Here is a 20199-nt window from a genome sequence, read left to right as displayed (position 1 = left end):
GAATATTTGTATGCTAACACATCAGCTTTTTTATTTTTTAATTAAATTAATAGTAATTTAAATTATAAAATATACCAAATATTTTTTTTTTTTTAATTCTTAAAGTTTTTTCAATAATTGTTTAAATGTTTTAGCAGTAGAACATTTAATAAAATCGATTTTTGTGACATTAATAATAAGATTCAGTAAGGAATAAAATGGTTTATACGGAATGATCTAAAGAGACAAATTAAATGCTTATTTAAAAAAATAGGAAAAAAAATTTTTCACTTGAAAAAAAAAAAGAGAGAAACAAAGAATCATTTCAGTTCAGGTGATTTCACTTCAATATTATTTAGCGGTGTTGTTGATTTTGATGGTTCTACTTTCGATCTTTCCACTGATACTGATATTGGTGGACTTTGGACAAGATTTAGGGTAAAACTTGAAGTGGGTACTTGGAATGGAAACATTGCCAGTGGTAGAGATGTTATCGGTGATCCGGTAATCACCGTATTTGTTGTTGTTGAAGAGGGCGCAATTGGTGATGATGGCGCTGCCGCTGGTATGGCAAGTGGTACAAATGATGTGGAAGAGGGCAGATTGCTAGGAGTTGCAACGGTTGATAAGCCAAGTGGAAGCGATGACGTTTGAAGCGGAAAAAGTCTTGGATGATTCAGCGCATTAGCTGCCATATAGTTGGCCCAATATGGATTAGTACGCAACAACTGTTGTATTGCAGCGACATTTGATGCTTCATTCAACAGATCCATTCCAACGGCTGCTTGTCTTTTCCATTTTGTTCTATAAATTAAATTTAATTTGCAATGAGAATGTGAAATTAAAAAATTCTGTTTTCTCAAGATTTTTAGTCTTATTATACAAATAAAATCACAATTTATAATTACTAATATGTGAGATAGCAATGCAACACACACTATACAAATAGTGGCAATGTGAAAATGTGTTTATCTCTTTTAATTAATTAATAAGTAGAAATAAATTAATCATTTATTTTGCTCTTGGAAATTTAATTTTCCTTTTCAATCGCTTTTTTTTAAAAAAAAAATTTTATTTTGAAATAGATAAAGAAGGAAAGGAATGACAATTTTGAACACATTTTAATGATTTTATTAACTACGAAAATGAACTATTGTCATGAAATAAAAAGCAACATGAATTTTTGCTCGAATGCTTTAAATTTACATTAACAAATAATTTATTGGTGAGCGAAATGAGGAAGCAGGAGAAAATAATTGTTGAAAGTTGAATTTTAGGGGAACAAAATGAAAGAGAGATGGTACCATGAAATAGACGAAACATTAAATTCTTTCTGTCCCTCTTGTCATCCACTCTTTGCTAATATAAACATATCTCTTCTTCTAATCCATTCTTTTGCTTTTGTTCACAATTTTATGGTACAATGAGCATTTTTAGGGTGTTAAAGTCTGCTAATTACCTTTTCAACCTTGCACTAATTTCATGTCATTTTCTCCCCCTCTCTCTCTTTTTTCTCTCTTCTACACTATTTCTTAAAAAATCATAACAAAGTAATAGATTGAAGAAAAGGAGAGATAGAAATAGGAAAAAAGGAGAAAAGTTATTATTTTACAAATAAAAAACAAAAATTAGAAAAAAAATTTACAGTAGTTTTTTCCGAGAAATACGGTAGTAAAAGTGTGGGGAGGACAAATTGAAATTCAATTTCAGAGTGTTTTTAATTAATTTTTCTTCGAAATTCGATACATAATTTGATAATTTAAGGAGAAATGATAATTTGAAATGTGATACACAAATATGAAGTCAATGAATTAAGGAATTAGCGATTAAGTAAATCATTTTTTTTTTCTTTTTTGCATTTCAGAAATGTATAACATTTAACTTCAAATCTTTTTCCTTCTTCTTTTTTTTTTTTTTTTTTTGATCATTATTCCACCAAACTTTTTTCATTACAAATGATAATTTAATAAAAAGAAATTTAATGCAATTTGATTTCAATTCATTCTAATTTTTACTGAATGTGGGTAATACGTAATAATAAAAAACATTGAAAAATTTTTGTTATTAAAAAATATTTATTAAATAGATATCATTTTAATGCTACTGAAAAAAGAGAGAAAGAATATTAAAAGGAGCAAAAAATTGAAAGGAAAAAAATATTTTTTTTTTAAAAAAAATCCATTACCGACGATTCTGATACCACGTCTTTACTTGTGTATCAGAAAGACCCATTCTTTGGGCTAAATCCATTCGATCTTGCACACTCAAATATTTTTGCTTATCAAATGTTGCTTCCAATTCCTAAAATATAAAAGACAAAAAAGAAAATGAAAAATTTTAAAGAATTAATTTCTACAAATTTTTTTAAAAAATGCTGTAAAAGTTTTAGAGAGTTTTAGAAAAATCATTTATATCATATCATATCATACTTGTAATTGTTTATCAGTAAAAATTGTTCGTGCTTTACGAGCTTTTTTACCACATCCAATTGAAGAATGTGAATGTGGACTGCAACCAGAACGATGTGATTCCGTTGACCCGCTTCGTTCATCCTCACCCAATGATGATAATTCTGAATTAAATAATATAATTGATTATAATGATAACAATGGAAATAAATTTTCTTTTATCTTTTGCTTTTATTTTCTTTCTGTCTAATTTTAGAAAAATTTTTAAAAGTAGCTAGTAGAAATTAAAAAAAGAATTAGCAACGTGCTGAAGTATTATTACCGCACCTATTTTTGAATTTTTAACTTTTTCATTTTTTAACAAAATAATTTTTTTCTATCCTTTTCATTTTTGTGCTTTTACTTTTATCTGCTCTACGTGTTTTAGTTTGTTATTATTATTGTTACTATTATTATTACTGCTACTGTTACTGTTACTATCATTCTTAACTACTAAATTTCTCAAAAAATTGAAAAATATTTATTTGTTATTGGTTGACAAATTTCTAACTGGTAATGTAATCAGGTAATAAAAACTGTATAAATAAATAAATACTAGGAAAAAATTATTATAATTAAGTTAAATTTCGGTTTTAATGATTTTTAAATTAAAAGTAATTTTTTGCCTAAAATCTCTTTTTTTTAAGTTTTCTGCTTTTTTTTAGTGGACAAACCATATTTCTTCTTTCTTGCATTTTTCTATTCAACCGGTGTAACACATTTTCTCATTTCTTTCTTTCCCTGTTACTCCTTCTCTCTCTCTCTCTCTCTCTCTCTCTCTACTTCACACACTACAGATTTATTCGATATTATCCCTAAGAACCGTAGAATTGATATGGTAACAAATCAAATAATAATAATAATAGTACAAGCGAATCACATGACAAGACAATAGCTTAAAAAAGTATTTTGTTGGTGATTAATAAATGAGTAATGAATTAAATGAGCAAATCTCATCTTTCAATAATCCGTTTAATCAATCCATAATCAATTCTAAATCTTCATTGAACATTATCTCTCATCTTACCATTATTTTGCTTTTTTTTCATAACTACCATAATTTTCTCACCCTTCTCTTCTCTTCCATATAATAGCTATTTTTTTTTTTTTTTTTTCATTAATTAATCCTAGATTAAAAGCATGTTAATCCTCTCTTTCGTATAAAAATATCACCATCCTTCAAAAAGATTATTTCATCCCCTAATTTTCCAATCTTCCATCTGCGCTCAATGATTTACAATTTCGATAATCCATTTAAGCCGACTACAAGCAATAATTGTTAATAATTGTAATGAACAGCTTATAAATTAGTTATTACTAGAAATAGATTGATTAAAAAGAAAAGCAGAAAATAAGAAACATAAAGAGAAGAAAAAAGAAAAAAAAAGAAAAAGGTGAGGTGTAAATTATTGAAAGATAGAAAAAATAAATAAATTGAAAGGATAGAAAAAAGGAAAAAGGTTTTGTTAATAATAATTAGCAGGTAAAAGGTAGATGAAATTAGGAAAGAGATATTTTCCGCTTCAGTACCACTAAATTATGATTACGGTTAGAATGAATTAAGGATAAGTTATTACATTTTTATTGCTTTTATATCATTCATTTAACATAATTAATATTTCTTGAAAAAAAATCATTATTTTTATCAATTTTTTTTTTCACTTTTCCACTTTATATCTTTCTTAATATAATATCGTAATAAAAAAAATTGTCATTTTTAACAATTTATTTTGTCTTTATCAATATTATTTTATATTTAAGCAAATTTTGTAAAAATTATCTTAAATTTATTTTGAAAAGATCAGATTAAATGAATAAATTTGTAGCATGCTTAAAAAGGTGAGATAATATAGTGAATGGTTAAGACAGGTGTTAGATGAATGAAATTATTATTACCTGTTTATATTATTGTTTAGCTTAACATTTCTGATTAATATACAACAGAAACAATATGACAAATATTTTGCTTATTTAATGCAAAGTAATGATTTCTGGAAATAGAAAAAAATTGCAATTACGGTAAAGTGAATATAAATAAATTCTTGAAATATACAATATTTTTTTGCTTTTATTAATTGAATTAAAATAGTTTTATATTGATATAGCAATAAAATAGACAGAAACAATTATAATTCACTAACTGTGTCTTTTTTTTTTTGAACCTTACAGGACTGCAAATATTTTATTTCTATCTACGCATTTGTTTTTTCAATAGAAAAAGCAAAATTTTACAAAATTTTTCAAATGTATTAAAAAGTTTATAAAATATATTTAAACAAATTATTCTGAGGACTAAAAAAATTATAGTAACAAATTCTTAAAATTAAAAACGAATTGTTAAATAATTTGAGCATTTTTTATTGAAATATTTTAAAAAAAGAATTTTTGCTTTTTAAATTAATACTAACCATTTTCACCACTTGTATTTGCTTTTTCATCATTTGAATCAAGAATATCAGAAATTCGGAAGCTACTATTACCAGAAGTATTACTGCTGTGTAAATTATTAGCAGAAGTGACAATTTTTCCGGCACTACTATTTTGTGTGCCGGATGTTGTACTTAATAGTGCTATCGTTGCCGGATCCACCACACTGTACGCAAACGGATTCATCATTAATTGTCGTGGATCCAATAGATTCATTACCTTCTGCAACGATCAAAATTTCTACATTCGATTATTATTTAATAGATTTTTTATCAAAAAACTGATTACACTTATAATTGATAGAAGTTAACATTGATTATAAAGTGATAAATTATGAATTAAATTCACACTAAATAGTGGTGAATTTGAAAAGTTTTACAAAAACAAAAGCTCAAAAAAATTAATGAAGAAATGAAAATGGATAAAAAATAATTAATTTCGGAAGTCATCGAAATGTGAAAGACAATTTGTTTACAGTGTTTTTTCCTTCATTCCTTTTTATTTTTTGAAATGGTAGCAATATTGAACACATCAGATACAGTAGTATTTGATCACTTTGGAAATAAAGTAGGCTAATTAGAATGAATGATAATTATTGAGTTAATGATTTTATCATTTCCTCATTGGATTGTACTTTAAAACTAATTTGTTAAATCAAATCAATCCTGCTAGAGCTTTAAATTAAAATTTAGTTATATGCAGATTTATTAGTGTTTATTTTTTATTTTAAATTCTATCTAGCATTGTTTCAAAATATAATTTATTATTATTAATGGATTTCATTAATTACAACTTTTGCTTAATTTTATTTTTGCCGGATAAAATTTTTTTTTTAAAAAAAAAGACAATTAGCAATATTAATTTCTTGTTATTTTTGTTTTATTTTGCAAGGAAAATGAGTTAAAATTTAAATGATTGGATAGCAACAAATTAACTAATCAATAAAATTTCTGGTTACATTATATATTTCATTTATATGATCATAATATTCATAAATATGTCAATACAGGTTATGCTAATAAATGATAAATTGACTGAAAAGTTGTCAATTTTTTTTCAAGTTAATGATGGGTATTTTTTACAAGTGACAACTATTATGTATGGTTGACATTTTTTTCTTTGAAAAACATTTGAAGTAAATTTTGCAGCATAATTTTGCTTTTTTTGCTTTGTTCATTTTTTGAATTAACAAATCAACCAATAATTTGATAACAAGTTTAATTATGAGCTTTTTGCACTATTTTGCTCAGTTTGCATCACATTCCACTTCTCACAGTCATTTATTTCCTCTTTCTCCTCAATCAACTCCCCCTGCTCTCCGCTATTATCATTCAGCTGAGAGTTGTGATCATTTTTTAACTTTGTATATATATATTTATTATCTATAATAAACTATTGTTAAAAAAGTTATCAACCAGAATCTATCATCTCAACTCAGAATCATCATATCAACCTATTAGATGTACAATTTATTACAAGTTGTTAAAAAAATTTTCAATTTTCAAAATTTTTGTGAATATCATTTTTGAATTCTTTTTTTCAACTCCTAGCTATCAGATCAACTTCTTTTTCACTGAAAAATAATGCTTAAAAATGTTTACTTTCACAAAAATCAAATAATCACATTATTTAACAAAACAGAAAAGAAAAAGAAGCTGATGAAATTATAAATTAATATTTGTTAGTCAAAAATTTTTTAGTAGTACATTTTTGAATTTAATTTTTGCGAATTCATTTGAACTATTTTTTACACTTGGATAAAGGAAAGGAACATTTAAGTTTAAATGTAATTTTGATTTTAAATTAATGATAACTAATTGATTAGAAACTGAAAAAGAATGAGAAAATGATAGACAATTTAAGGTGAATAAAATTTACTATTTAGGAATTAATTTCAAAAAATGCTTTCTTATAATTTTTCCTTCAATTTAGTGACTGAAAGATTATTTGAAGTGAAAATTGCACGTTCTTAATGAAATCAAAAATTTACTCATAAAATGTTCAAACTTGCTTGAGATAATTTCATTTTCTCACGTCAACATTTAAAATATAATTACAATACTTCAACCTATTGAATTACTACACAGTTTTCAATATTAATTCATATTTAATTATTCAGTATATATACATATCCCTGAAATAATGAGTAACTTAGCAATTAATTATGCCTACCTGTTTTACCATTTAGTTTTTTCAACAATAATCGAATGGAAATTATAATAAATGAGAAGATAAGGAAAATTATTTAGATATTTACAATATAGTTAGAAGTTTGTCTTATTTAAAATTTAAATCTAGAGGTGAAAGAGAAGAGATTTTAAGAAAATTTTTTCAATTAATACTATTAATTGAAGAATTGGTATTCTGGTAAAAGTCAAATAATTTTATTAAAAACTTTAGAAATTTTCAAAAACAACGAATTATCGTCATTTATAGAAACATTTAAAGATTTAAATTTATCAAGGAAATAACAAATAAAGCCTAACTATTCATAAGTATGTTTTAGCATTTATGAACATAAATAACAAAAATCCGGATGAAGTAATTAAATACCAGATAAGAACATAAAATATACTTTAAACAACGACCAGCGACAACAACGACAGCAAAAATAACGACAACAACAACAATGTACAATAAGGATATGAACAATGAGTGAGAGAGAGAGAGAGAAAGAGGGAGAGGGAAGGAGAGAATGCTATTTGAAGAGAAGCTAATCAAGTCACCGTAATGGGACTGAGAGAGGACGTTTTGGGGTTGGACGACAGTAGCGCACATCTAATAGGGCAACGAATAGCTTTGATTGCCATCATTTTGGAACTAAACAGCCATTATAATGTCTCTCATTGGCTGTTTTGTTCATTTTAGGGTGGAGCTCTCTCGAAACCATCATTAAATGCGGGGGTGCACATTACTAACTTCCCATAGACATTCACGTACGTTTACGTACATTAACTCACAGAGATGCACATGCATCAGTGAATGGCAAGATTCACTATTGCGCCCATCGAGGTGTGCTGTGGTATTATTAAAATCCAATTATAGAGGGTCGGGGAGAGGCGTAGGTGAGACAGAGGTGGACAAGAGGGCATCAAAAGATATATTTCATATATATATATATATGTTTCACATACAAATATATCATCCCATTTACATATCACACCTTAACACATTATACAGTTATTAATTAAGATTTAATTGGGACAGGTAAGAAGATAGAGAGAAATGGAACAAAGGGAAAACGAAAGAAAATTATTGAACTTTTAATATTACTAATTATGAATTAAGATTTAAAAATAATTCGAAAAAAAGGCTTTTTTTTCATTTTATTAAATTCTTTTTTTGTTAATTTATTGCAAAATCATTTTCAATCATTACTGTTGATATTAAATGTTATATTTTATTTTCCACCTACTTTTTTTCATTTAATTTTGTGGTTGAATAAATTGAGTAAATATAAAAAAAAGCATTCATTTTTCCCTTTTTCTCCCTAACTCGTTGTATTACATATTAGAAACGAGACTAAAAAAAAAAAAAATTCAGTGAAAGAAAAAAATGGATGAAGATTATTTTCTAAATAAACATTTACCGTAATTGTACATTTACCGTAATGAAAAACAGTTTTTATGGTATTTCTTGATTTCTCTTCGCTAATTTTTAAAAACAATTCTAATAGCATGAATATTTGGATTTCTTTTATTTTCTAATCAAGTACAATTGAGATTTTCGCCTCATTTTTTTCTAAATATTTACTGATTCTGTTAATTTTTTTTTCTTTTATTCCGGAAATCTACGCATACACATACATGCATATACTTTTGCATACTTACACATATATAAATGCAAGCATACATACATAGATATACGCACATACATATAAACAACATAGAAGCATATACACACACAAATGTAAGCATATGCATTAACACATATATTTCCGCCCACACACAGACACGACTACACATACACATGCAATACATACAATGTACTCCTAGATCAATTCTTGAAAATATTTCAGATTTTAGTAATTTCACACTTCAAACTAGTGTTTTTGAAAGCCACTGATATACGAAACTGACTAAAGGATATTTTGTTCAATAATGACGATAGTGACAATGATAATAGTAATGATACTGCTAGTGATGATGATAACAAGTTAGTTTCTTTCCTTTTATTTCAATCAATAATATTCAACTAAAACAAATCACGAATTTTAACAATCTACCAGACTTTTCGCTTTTTCACTTTTGTCAAACATATGAAAATTCAATGAAAAACATTCTAAATATTCAATTTCCATTACTGATTTTTTTTGATTTATTGGTATTATTGCCAAAAAGAAAAAGCACCGTAACATTAAATATTATCAGCAAAATAAAAAATTTTCAGTTACATCAGCAGTAGTAGTAATTGCTGTTATTGTTGCTGCTATTATTGTTTTTGCAATGAAAGTGCTAAAAAGGAATCGATTAATTCGCACTAATTATCGTTTTTTCCGTTTTTAAGAGTGAAAGACTGATGAAAAGGAAAATTGTCAAAAGTGATAATAAATTTGTTGAGCAATTTTACAATCTTCCCATCGTTTAGTATATAATTTTCGGTTTGAAAATGAGTATTTTCCGGAAACTGGACATATATAACTTCTTTTTTTTCCAATTTTTTTAAAGAATTTTATTTCTTTTTTCCACTTTTCTTAAAGTAATTTTTTATCTTTCAAATGCTTCTTTTTTTCCATCCATTTTTATTATTATTGTTTTTTATGATAAAAATTGCTGTTGTAGTAATTATTTCCGACAATGAATGAACTTTATTTTCCTGTGATTACTTTGTTTCAATTTTAAGTGAGGGAAAGAAAAAAGAAAAAGAAAAAGGAAATTTTATATAGTATGGAATGTTTGGTTCATACGAGCTATATTTTATGAAAGACCTTTTTAAATATTTCTTCTCTTCACTAATAAGAAAGAAAAATCACGGGTAAATGAATCGTAGATGAGAAAATGGGTAAAAATGAGGGTAGAAAAAAAGAAAAGAGAAGGAAGTATGTGATGGTATGAAAGTTAACAAAAAAAAAAAAAAAAAGAAAAAGACCTTGAAGAGTAAAAACATGAAGTGAGTTAATAATAATATATATACACCAATGAAAGGTTGTGATAATTGTTATGCTACACTATTATGCTATCTAACCATCTATTCACCTATTAAATTACACTTTAACTTTATTTCTAATCTTTAGTTATTCATCACTTACGTTCCATTTTTTTAGGTAAAAGCTTCGTTTATTTATAAAAGCTTCATAATGTTTATTTATTCGTTAACTATTAATTGCAATTCATTTTTTACTAAATCAGTAATAGTAATGATAACAATAATAGTGATAATAGTAATAGCAATAATGATAATGGTAACAATAATAATAGTAACAATAATAAGAATAACAATATTATTTACTTGTTGTTTATAATCCATTTATTAGTGAAACAATAATAATGATAATAACAACACCAATTATTTTTATAGAGTACGATAAATATGTAAGAATTGGTAAATAATATGCCCATGATTACTCGTTTTAATTTTTGTTTTTTTCTCATCCTTTTTTTATTTATTTCTCGTTATTCGCAGGAAATGTTGTTCGCACAATACTATTTCTTTCGTCGGATATTAGCTAGTTTAATTATGTTTAAATTATCGTTGTATTTTGATATTTATTATCATTACGAGTTAATTAAAAGTTTTTTTTTCTCCATCAACTTATTTTAATTTTTTTAAAACAGGAAAAAATTCCATTCAAGAATTACCACAGTATCAATGAAGATCAAATTTAAATGTACATTATTTGATTATTGTAAATTGAAAGGCTTTTTAAAAAAATTTATTTTAATAATTAATCAGCTTCAATCGTTCTTTTTTTGTATGGTTGTTGAAAATTCATGCACTTCTTTTTTGACTTGAGCAAGTTATATTAATATATTTTATAGTTCATGATTCATTGAAACAAATAAAAAAGATATATTAAAATAAATCTATTTTAAAAAATTCATTAACCAATCAATTTTTATTATCAAAACAAAAAATGAAAAAAAAAAAAAAAAAAAAAAAAACAGCGTCCATATTATACATTATATCCACTAAATAATTGTTTTTCTTAAAAATTAATGACCTTTAATATCTGATCATATTCTAAAACATCATCAATTATTTTCCAAACCTATAAAGGTTAAGAAAATACCAATTAGATTCGTCAAATTAATTATAATTAATTAAGGATATATAATGATAATGCTGAAATAACAGTAATAATAACGATGATCAAGAAATCAAACTGTTGCATACTTCCATTTTTTTCATCATTTCATTTCATTCTAACCAATACCGCCATTTTTTTCTTTGTCATCATCTTATGCCCTTTTAACCTTCCTCAATTAGTGCCGATATAGCAATAATTAAAATGACTTAAAGACCGTTTTCCGCCTCATACACATATATACATCCTACCAAAAGTTAACTAAAGAAATGGAAGAGAAAGAGGAAAATATTCTCATATTTACAACAAATAGTTACTAAAGCTCAATTGGTATGACACGAAATATTTTGGCTGAAATGGTTCATTTTGAATAGATAGGTATGAAAAAAAAAGAGAGGAGTACATTGTGTGAGGGATGCTATCATCAAAAACAGGTGCAAAAATAATTATCCGTTTTAAAGCGGTATCTATAAGGAAAAAAAAACGAGTCATTACTTTCTCTTGGGAAAAAAATGAATGATCTTTCAAAAAAAAGAAAGAAAAAAGGTACAAATTTTGATTTTTTCTATATAAAATTTTAAATTATTCTAGTCTACCACAATTAATTGATAGGTATTAGAAAAAAAAAATCAAAATTTGAATAAATTTCTCAGTTTTATTTTATGCATTTTTTTCTTGAAATTAATAGACGCATTTGAAAAGTAAAATATTTGATAACAGAAATAATTATAATTAATTTACATGCTTGCATATGTTAAATTTTTAGTTTCTTCTTCTTTTTTTTATTTTGAAAAAATATTGGAACAAATTTTGTTAACTAATTATTTCTCTGAATTAAAATTAATCGTATAATAAACGTGTTATTAATTAGAACATGGAAGGCTCATTTCTTAAGATTTTTTGACTAATTCCAGTAGCAAAATTCGAAATCTAGCAAAAATACTACAAATAATACAATAGAATGGAAATAGGCGAAAATTTAATTATGATTACTGATTAAATTAATTACAATACAATTGTATTTTAGATGAATTCGACAGTTACTGCTAAACAATAACCTTTTTACCTTTTATTGACCGCTCAAAATTGCTCTATCGATTCATATTATGCAATCTTTTAGATGAAGAGTATAGCATTTAAATACCGAAAGTATTTATTTTCATTTTTCCGTCTCATATTTACTTCAATGATTCATTGCATTAGTTTCATAGTTAATTAGATTATTTCGTCTCGTTTTCCATTCTTTTTTTTTTTTCATCCTACCCAAATTATGATTCTATCAATTCGTCTTATAAATAATTTTCAATTTTAATGATTTCATTCCAACCAAATTATGATAGTTCTTAAATTGTTTTGCAGTTTGTTTTCAATTTTAAGGATCTGAAAATTAATTTAATCGAAAAAAAAGATGAAAAAAAGAAATTCCAGAGTGAAATACCAAATTGTAGGATAAAGTTTTAAAAAAATCTATGGGAACATCATTTGCAATCAAGTTGTGTAAACTGTCGTTAAATGATCGATACATCATTATATTTATATAAATGTATCAATTTTATTACCTCATCTGTATTACTTTTACCTTATAGTGTATATATAGAATTTAAATTTGACTCGAATGATCCGAAATTTTTGATTGTTGCTGTTTATAATTTTTAATTAAATTTATCCATTAAATTTTATCATTTTCTTACTTCTGCAAGAGTCCATTTATTTCAAATTGCATCATCACTTCTATAAAAGTCCATTTTTATGCAAAAATTAACAATCAGAGAATTGATTTGTTTATTCGTTAAATTATTCCACTTGGAATTAACATTAATATTTGTGCAATTTGCAAAATATTTCAACCATTAAATTAACAATAAATGCATTTCAGAGAAAAAGAAAATTGTTAATAAGATCGATTGTCATTGTATTGTGCAATTAATGAACAGGTATATATGACACCTGTTGACATTACCCGTCGTCCAACAATTCACATATTCGTGTTAAGAGGACATTTACTTAGATCAGAAAGCTGATAAGGAAAGATGCATGCAAATTAATGACATTAGAATGAAGGATTATTGTGATGACCACAGATGGCCTGAAGGCTGTCACCAAATTTTCATTCGCCATTGTTACTTTATTGTTTTTCAAACTTTTAATTATTTCCTGTCATCATTTCATTTCTTCTGACCTACTCTTGTTCTTTTCCTCTTTTTATTTCCTTTTTTTTTTTTTTTGAAATGATCAATTTTGTTATCAAAGAAAAAAAATCAGCTTCTTATCATATTATAATTAAAAAAAGATTTCCATTCAATGCATTTTGAATTGTAATTTATAATTTCTGATTGCTGATGACCTTCTCTCTTCTCTCTCACCTCATAAAAATGCTACCATATAAAAATTGTCACATCAAAAAAATTATATATATATGCATAACTTCATTTTCAATTCATAATTATTTCACATTAAAAAATTATTTAATCCAACCATCTATTATTCATTTTTTATTGTGTAGATTATTTGATTTATATCATATTTTGTATGAATAATAGAATATATCTGAATTGAATAGCGAATGATAAATTAAAAGTGAGAGGAAAAAAACTGAAGCAAATCAGAAAGTTTTTTTTGTAAGTTTTTCTCTCTTCTTCATTTAATGCTATGTATTAATTAATGTATTTGTTTATAAGTGCCACAAAAAATTTTTTTAAATAAAAATAAAAGAAATCAACAAATTTCTTTCTGAGCGATTAATGTTTCAATATTAGCTTTTTTCAAATGCTTTATGAAAATCTATCGCCTAATATTTTTTAATTACAAACAAAAAAAAATTAGTGAATTGTAATTGTTTATGCAATTTATCAAAATGATATCTGATAACATGAAAATTCACAGGAATAATTTCTGATATGAAAAAAATGATGTTCATATTTAATGAAATAATTAAATTATGGATAAATTTCGTGCTGATAAACATTTAAGGCTTGCATTGATAATTAGATATTACTTAATAAATGACTGAAATCTTAAGTCCAAATGAATATTATTAAATAATAGTAAAGAAATAAAACAATATCTCATCACAATCAATTTAATTACAAATAATTAAAGCTTAAAAAAATATTACCAAATAAACATTTTTTGTTTGTAATCCATTTCAAAATGCGAAAAGTCAATCTTCAATGGAAATTTAAAATTTTCTTAAAAAATTTTGCGCTGTCAGTAATAATGATAAGTTAAATGGGTGATAACACTCCTTTTATTAAGTTAATTCTGAAGCTGTAAGTAGTAAACAATTTGAATTATCAACGGCATTAAAATATTATAGGTTTTTAAATCAAGTGAATTATTTGAAGTTTACCTTGGGATTGCATATTATTACTTATTAACTCAAAAAAAAAAAAAATTAGTTATATTTGCGATATTTTACAGACTTATATGACATTGATCATTAAGTGTTACTATGCTATTACCGCCAAACAACAACAACGATAACAACAACAACAGTGTTAATAATAGTAGCAACGATAACAATAGCAATAAAAAGAAAATAGGTATTGGAGTAGAATTTAAGAAAAGATAATAGTTTTGTAGAGATCATTTAGCGGCATTTATAATTGAAGACTTTATTTTGTGATATTGTAGTTGAGCGCTAATGGGCTTACATTATTTACTTCTGTGCGGCATCAACGTTTGATGCAATGATGTCAAATTAGCGCCTCTTAAAATACCAGTGATCAAAAATGACATATTTTGTTTTTGCTATTTATCAATCAATGAAAGAAGAAAAAGAAGAAAAAAGATGAAAATATTTATATTAAGTAGCATATTAAATTTTTTTATAAAATTAGAAAAAATTTCTGTCATTTTTTTTTTTATTATTAATTTTATTTTTCTTTTTTATCATTCGTCTTCTTACTTTTACAATTCTTTTTTTCTTTGCCTGAAAAAGAAAATGAAATAGAGATTATTTGGGAAGAAGCAATGAAGAGAGATGATATGATATGATATAATGTGATGTATCAAATTTGATAAATAAGAGAAAGTATCTTTGAAGAAACCATATGATATGATAAAAGATATGATAGTACCATAATGTATTAAAATTATATTAGTAAAAATATGAAATGAATTATTAGTGGAAACGATTAAGATAAATAAGCTAAATTTTATTTATTTTTCTGATTTTGAGAGAAAAAAGAAAGCAATTTTGATTTGAAAAAACTGCGATTGTAATTATTAAAATTATTTCAAAAAAAAAAAAAAAAATACTGAAAGATTCTTCCTTTTCTCATTAATAATCAAACAGATGAAATAAAGAAAAAGAGAGTGAGGGAGAGCGAAAGAAAGAGTAATATATTTCAAAATCATATTTACTTAGCTTTTATTATCATTAATTGTTACTAATTTTCTATTTATTATTAAATCATTATTAATTTAATTTATTTTTTGAGGTCAAAGGTAATGATAATAAAGCGTGTGCAGTAATAATATTTAATAATTCACATATATAGCTATCATTATTATCATCATCCATAACTATTACTGTGATTATTATTATTGCTATTATTGCGAATTATTATTATGCTTGATATCACAAACATTTATAAGGCCTATATATTAGAGCTATGGCGCAACAATATACAATGAACGAAGGAAAAAAAAATAATGAATCATTATGAAACAATTATAATGAATTACATTTGATGAAAATGCAAATGTTTTTAGAGGCGTTATTAATGAAATAATTACGTTTTATCTTTTATGCTATCTATTTATAATAGATCAATTTAAAATAATTAATAAAAAGATTTATTAAATTGTTCATTTTTCACAATTATAAATATTCTCCTTCTGTTTGTTATTTTTTGAATTAAAAAAATTATTCCAATTTTAAATATAAATTTATAATTACTAATTTTACTATAAATATTATATTAGGTTCATTTTCTTATAGAATTAAGAAATGTTAATTATATGCTTATGGTGCAATCAATAATTGAAGCGTAAGTGGAAATAGGAAGCAATTTATGCGAGCGATAAAGACCACAACCATTTTGACATGATAATGATGAGATTTAAGAGTGATGAAATTGATAAACTATGATAAAGTGAGCTTCTTGAATTGATGATTAAAATCACAAAGTATTGTTTGAAATTTTTTTTTTTCTATTACAGTAAATAAAAGCAATTATTTATTGTTAAAAAAACCGAATTATTGAATTAGACATTTGTTAAATATTAACGCTAGAAACAGATATGAATAAAACCTATTTATGTTTACTTAATAAAATTTGTAAATCGTGTATTGTAAATTATACTTACTTAGAACTCATAAATTTGGTCATTTAGACTAGGTGTGAAATTTGACCATTTTAACAATTAGTATTTGAAAATGTTTTAACTAACTATTAACTTAACCATGAGAAATCGTTTTTAATTCCTTTTCTTGACTTCATCCAATTTCTATTCTCATGCAATAATAATTCATTTTTGGGTTATTCGTTAGAGTACCATAATGTATTAATTGAATTAAATCACATTTCAAAGTCAATAAAAGTAGGTAAATTTAAGCAAAAAATTGGGTGCATAGACCTTTTTGCATTGGTAATTATGTTTGTCGCTTCTTAGGTATGCATGACAATTGATGGACAAAATAGTTTTGCTAATGCTACCATAATAAACTTTTGCAGTTCATAAATGAAATTTGGAAAATTTTGATAAATAAATTAATCTAGTTGTTTTAATCCTTTTTTTAATGTATTCAGAACACAATTTATGAGTCAAAATATTTAATTAAATATTGCAAATCAAATATTTATTGCAGCAATGATAATAAATAATATCGCTCTGAGGACTGTATTATTAGTAACCAAATTAAATAAAAAAATTATGAATGACATATGAGTAAATGCTAGCAGTATTAGTGATATTTAATAAAATCAGTTAAAAACATATTTGTCGGTAACAATCTTTATTGAAATTAAATTAAAATTTATGATAAATCAATGAAAGATTATAAGAAATATGCTTGAATGCATTAATACAAATAAATCGAGGAGAAATAAAATTGAAATTGAAAAGTTTGAAATAAAAATTCATTAGTAAAAATATACTACTATGCATAATTATTTGGTAATAAAATATGATTCCTTGCATTACATATTATTATTATCAGTTTAAGTTTTTATACCAAAATTTAAAAATATTCTTGTCATTTGTCTATCAACTAAGCAACAATTATAAATTTCTCTGTATTTATTTTATAAGTAAGCAGTAATTTATTAAAATGTTTAATCAGTAATTGACTAATAGTCATTTATTTTGAAATCCTATTAAAAAACTATTTCCATCTTTCTCTTCATTTCAAAGATATCTTATTTTGTTGGTTGCTTTGAGAAACAAAAAAAAAAAAAACTGTAAATATGCAAAAATTATAAAAAATGTTGATTGCATAAACAATGCACTTTTATACAAAAATGTAAACAATCGAATTGAAACTTTCCTGCCTTTCAAAATTTCCTGCTCCCTTTTTTGTGCTTTAACATTAATTAACATTGTTTATTGTTGCTAGCAACATCATTGGAAATTAAAAAATATATCAAAATGATTTCGTTTCAACTGAACAATTAAATTAAAAATTTATTCATTATATCAAATTGAAAAACTGCTTCTTTTTAAAGAATAAATTTTCTTTTTTAAATTCTTTTTTAAAGAATAAAGAATTTTTTGCTGTTTTTGTTATCCTCTGTTGAGAAAAAGAAAAACAAATTTAATATTTAATTGCAAATAATTATTTATATTATTGCGACAATAATTTGAAATAATTTGACATATTTGTTAGATCATTAAAATTTAATTCATTATTTCTCTCTTGTTTATATGATGCCAAGTTTTTTTTTCGAAATATTTTTAATAAAATAATAAAAGTTAAATTTAATGGCGGAATTTTAAGGTTTGTCCTTTTTCTTTCCTCATTCTCTTACATCTCCCTTTTGATTTAAACAATCGTTTTTCTTTCTGCTTTGAATTTGATATTATTTTTAAACTTTTTCCAGAATCTTTGAAATTTGTTACAGTAATTATATATTAAAATAGTAACAATGGTTCTATAACAATAAAGTTTTGAAAATTGGTTTAATGAAGTGATAAAACGTTACGTCAAAGAGTTACGTTGAAGTATTGCGTTTATATAAAGCTTATATCTACACCATATTTGAAACGCACTTAATTTCATAATAATATAATAGGCAAAAAAACGAATTATTAAAAATTTAGAATGAAGAAAAATGCACTAATTTGCTTTAATTCTACTTCTTCAAGTTCTGAAAGAAGACAATAAAGTTTAATTAAAAATTTTAAACTTTCCAAAATTAATAATGTACTTATTGAAATCAAAAAAAAAAAGACTACATATGTAATATTGTAATGGTATTTTCTTGGGAAGAAAAATCAGGAAACTTGATCCACTTATTAAATGCTGCAAAATTTTTTGAAACCAATTTATTAAATAAATGTAATTTTGACAGCCAAATTTAAAAAAAAAGATGTTTATCACTTTTTATCATTATGTTACTGCGATGGCGAATTGATTTCCCAGCATTATTTATAAATTAAAAAAAAAAATTGCCCTAGTTGTTTTCCATTCCTTATTTTCTAATACTTTCATTTCCTTTTGATTCGTGTTATGTGGTTTTTTTTTCTTTTTTTTTTTTTAAAGTAGTATGTTGCTGTTCACGTCATTTACACTTCATCCTCGTTCCTTTCGTTTTTGCGATTATTTTGCTAGTTTCCTCTATCCAGCTGAAATGGTTTTTTGAAGCAATCTGATTGATATTTGTTAAAATATCGATCAAAAAACAAATTAAAATATAAACAAAATCAGATAATCATTAATAACAAGAAAAAATAGTAACAAAATGGGGTAATAATAATAATAACAAAAACAATATTGATAATAATAATAACAATAATAATAATAATAGTAATGATTAATAATAATAATGAAAATAAAAAGTAATACTAATAGTAATAAATGTATTATATTAGAAAATCTTATCCAAAAGTGTTAATAATTCAAAATGAAAAAATATTATGGCAAATTTAATCTGCAAAGATTGCAACAATTTGTATTTAAACAAAAAAAAAGATGAAAAGGATATAATTTAAAGAGGAACAATTTTGTGAAAGTAATGATTCAATCACTGATATATTGATATACTCTTACTATAATGTTATAATCATTTCCATATTCACAACAAAATAAGTCAAAAAAAATATTTTTCCCACAATTCGTGATTTTTTACAAACTATAAAATCGCTAGAATTTTTCAAAAGGCAAAAAAAAAATTACGACACTTACCTAAGTACTTACTATGTCTATTGTTTCTTATACTGTTATTAGGCTCAAAGTAATAAAAGTTTTTCAGTATGCTTTTCAATTAGCTTTTTTTTGAAATAGAAAATAAACAGTTTTATTATTTTCAAATTCTTTAATTGATAAATATAGATGGTATACAATTGTTGTGATATCTGCAAAAAATAAATGTTAAGTTTTTGTCTGTTCTTTAGTTCTGCTTTTCCAACTCTTTTTTCTTTCTTTTTTTTCAAGTTTTTTCATTGAGTAATATATATATAAGCAAATGATGTGGGAATATTAGTGGAAAAGTAAAAGAAAATGATAATATAAAAAAGAAATTTCTAAAATCGTCAAATACATCAATGAAAAAATTAAAATTTTTAATGAAATAATCAAGTAAGAAATGACAAATGTGATATATATATACAAAGATTAAAATGGAGTATGGAGCAAATGATTTCGAAAAATACATTTCACAAATGTTAAAATATTTTGTTTTTAATTTGTCATAGAAAGCTAATTTGTAAAAAATGACACGAAAAATAAAGTAACTGATATAATCAATTTTGAAATCAATTAATTCAATCATTTCAAATTATTTTACTGCCAATTAATTGAATACGTCAATCTCAACCAGCAAAATATTGCAAAATCTTTTCATCAAGCAAAGTAGCAACTTTTATATGGAATCTAAAATTAATTCTAAATTAAAAAGTATTGAAGAAACACAAATTTTAAAAAATTTCAATTAAGAA

General features: G+C 24.3%; 1 protein-coding gene across 1 annotated transcript; it reads right to left on the bottom strand.

The window, feature by feature from the left end:
* Nucleotides 1–299: 299 nt before the first annotated feature.
* Nucleotides 300–5069, bottom strand: Bm2536 (uncharacterized protein; the record flags this gene model as incomplete). Its single annotated transcript, XM_043074925.1, has 4 exons — nucleotides 300–783; nucleotides 2165–2280; nucleotides 2409–2551; nucleotides 4835–5069. 4 exons carry the CDS (start codon nucleotides 5067–5069, stop codon nucleotides 300–302), a joined length of 978 nt encoding a protein of 325 aa, XP_042930859.1.
* Between the last annotated feature and the right edge of the window lie 15130 nt (nucleotides 5070–20199).

Source organism: Brugia malayi (assembly GCF_000002995.4).
Source record: "Brugia malayi strain FR3 genome assembly, contig: Bm_v4_ChrX_scaffold_001, whole genome shotgun sequence".
NCBI classification, from domain to species: domain Eukaryota; kingdom Metazoa; phylum Nematoda; class Chromadorea; order Rhabditida; family Onchocercidae; genus Brugia; species Brugia malayi.
The sequence above is the reverse complement of the archived record's forward strand: the minus strand, read 5'-3'. Positions and strand labels throughout refer to the sequence as shown.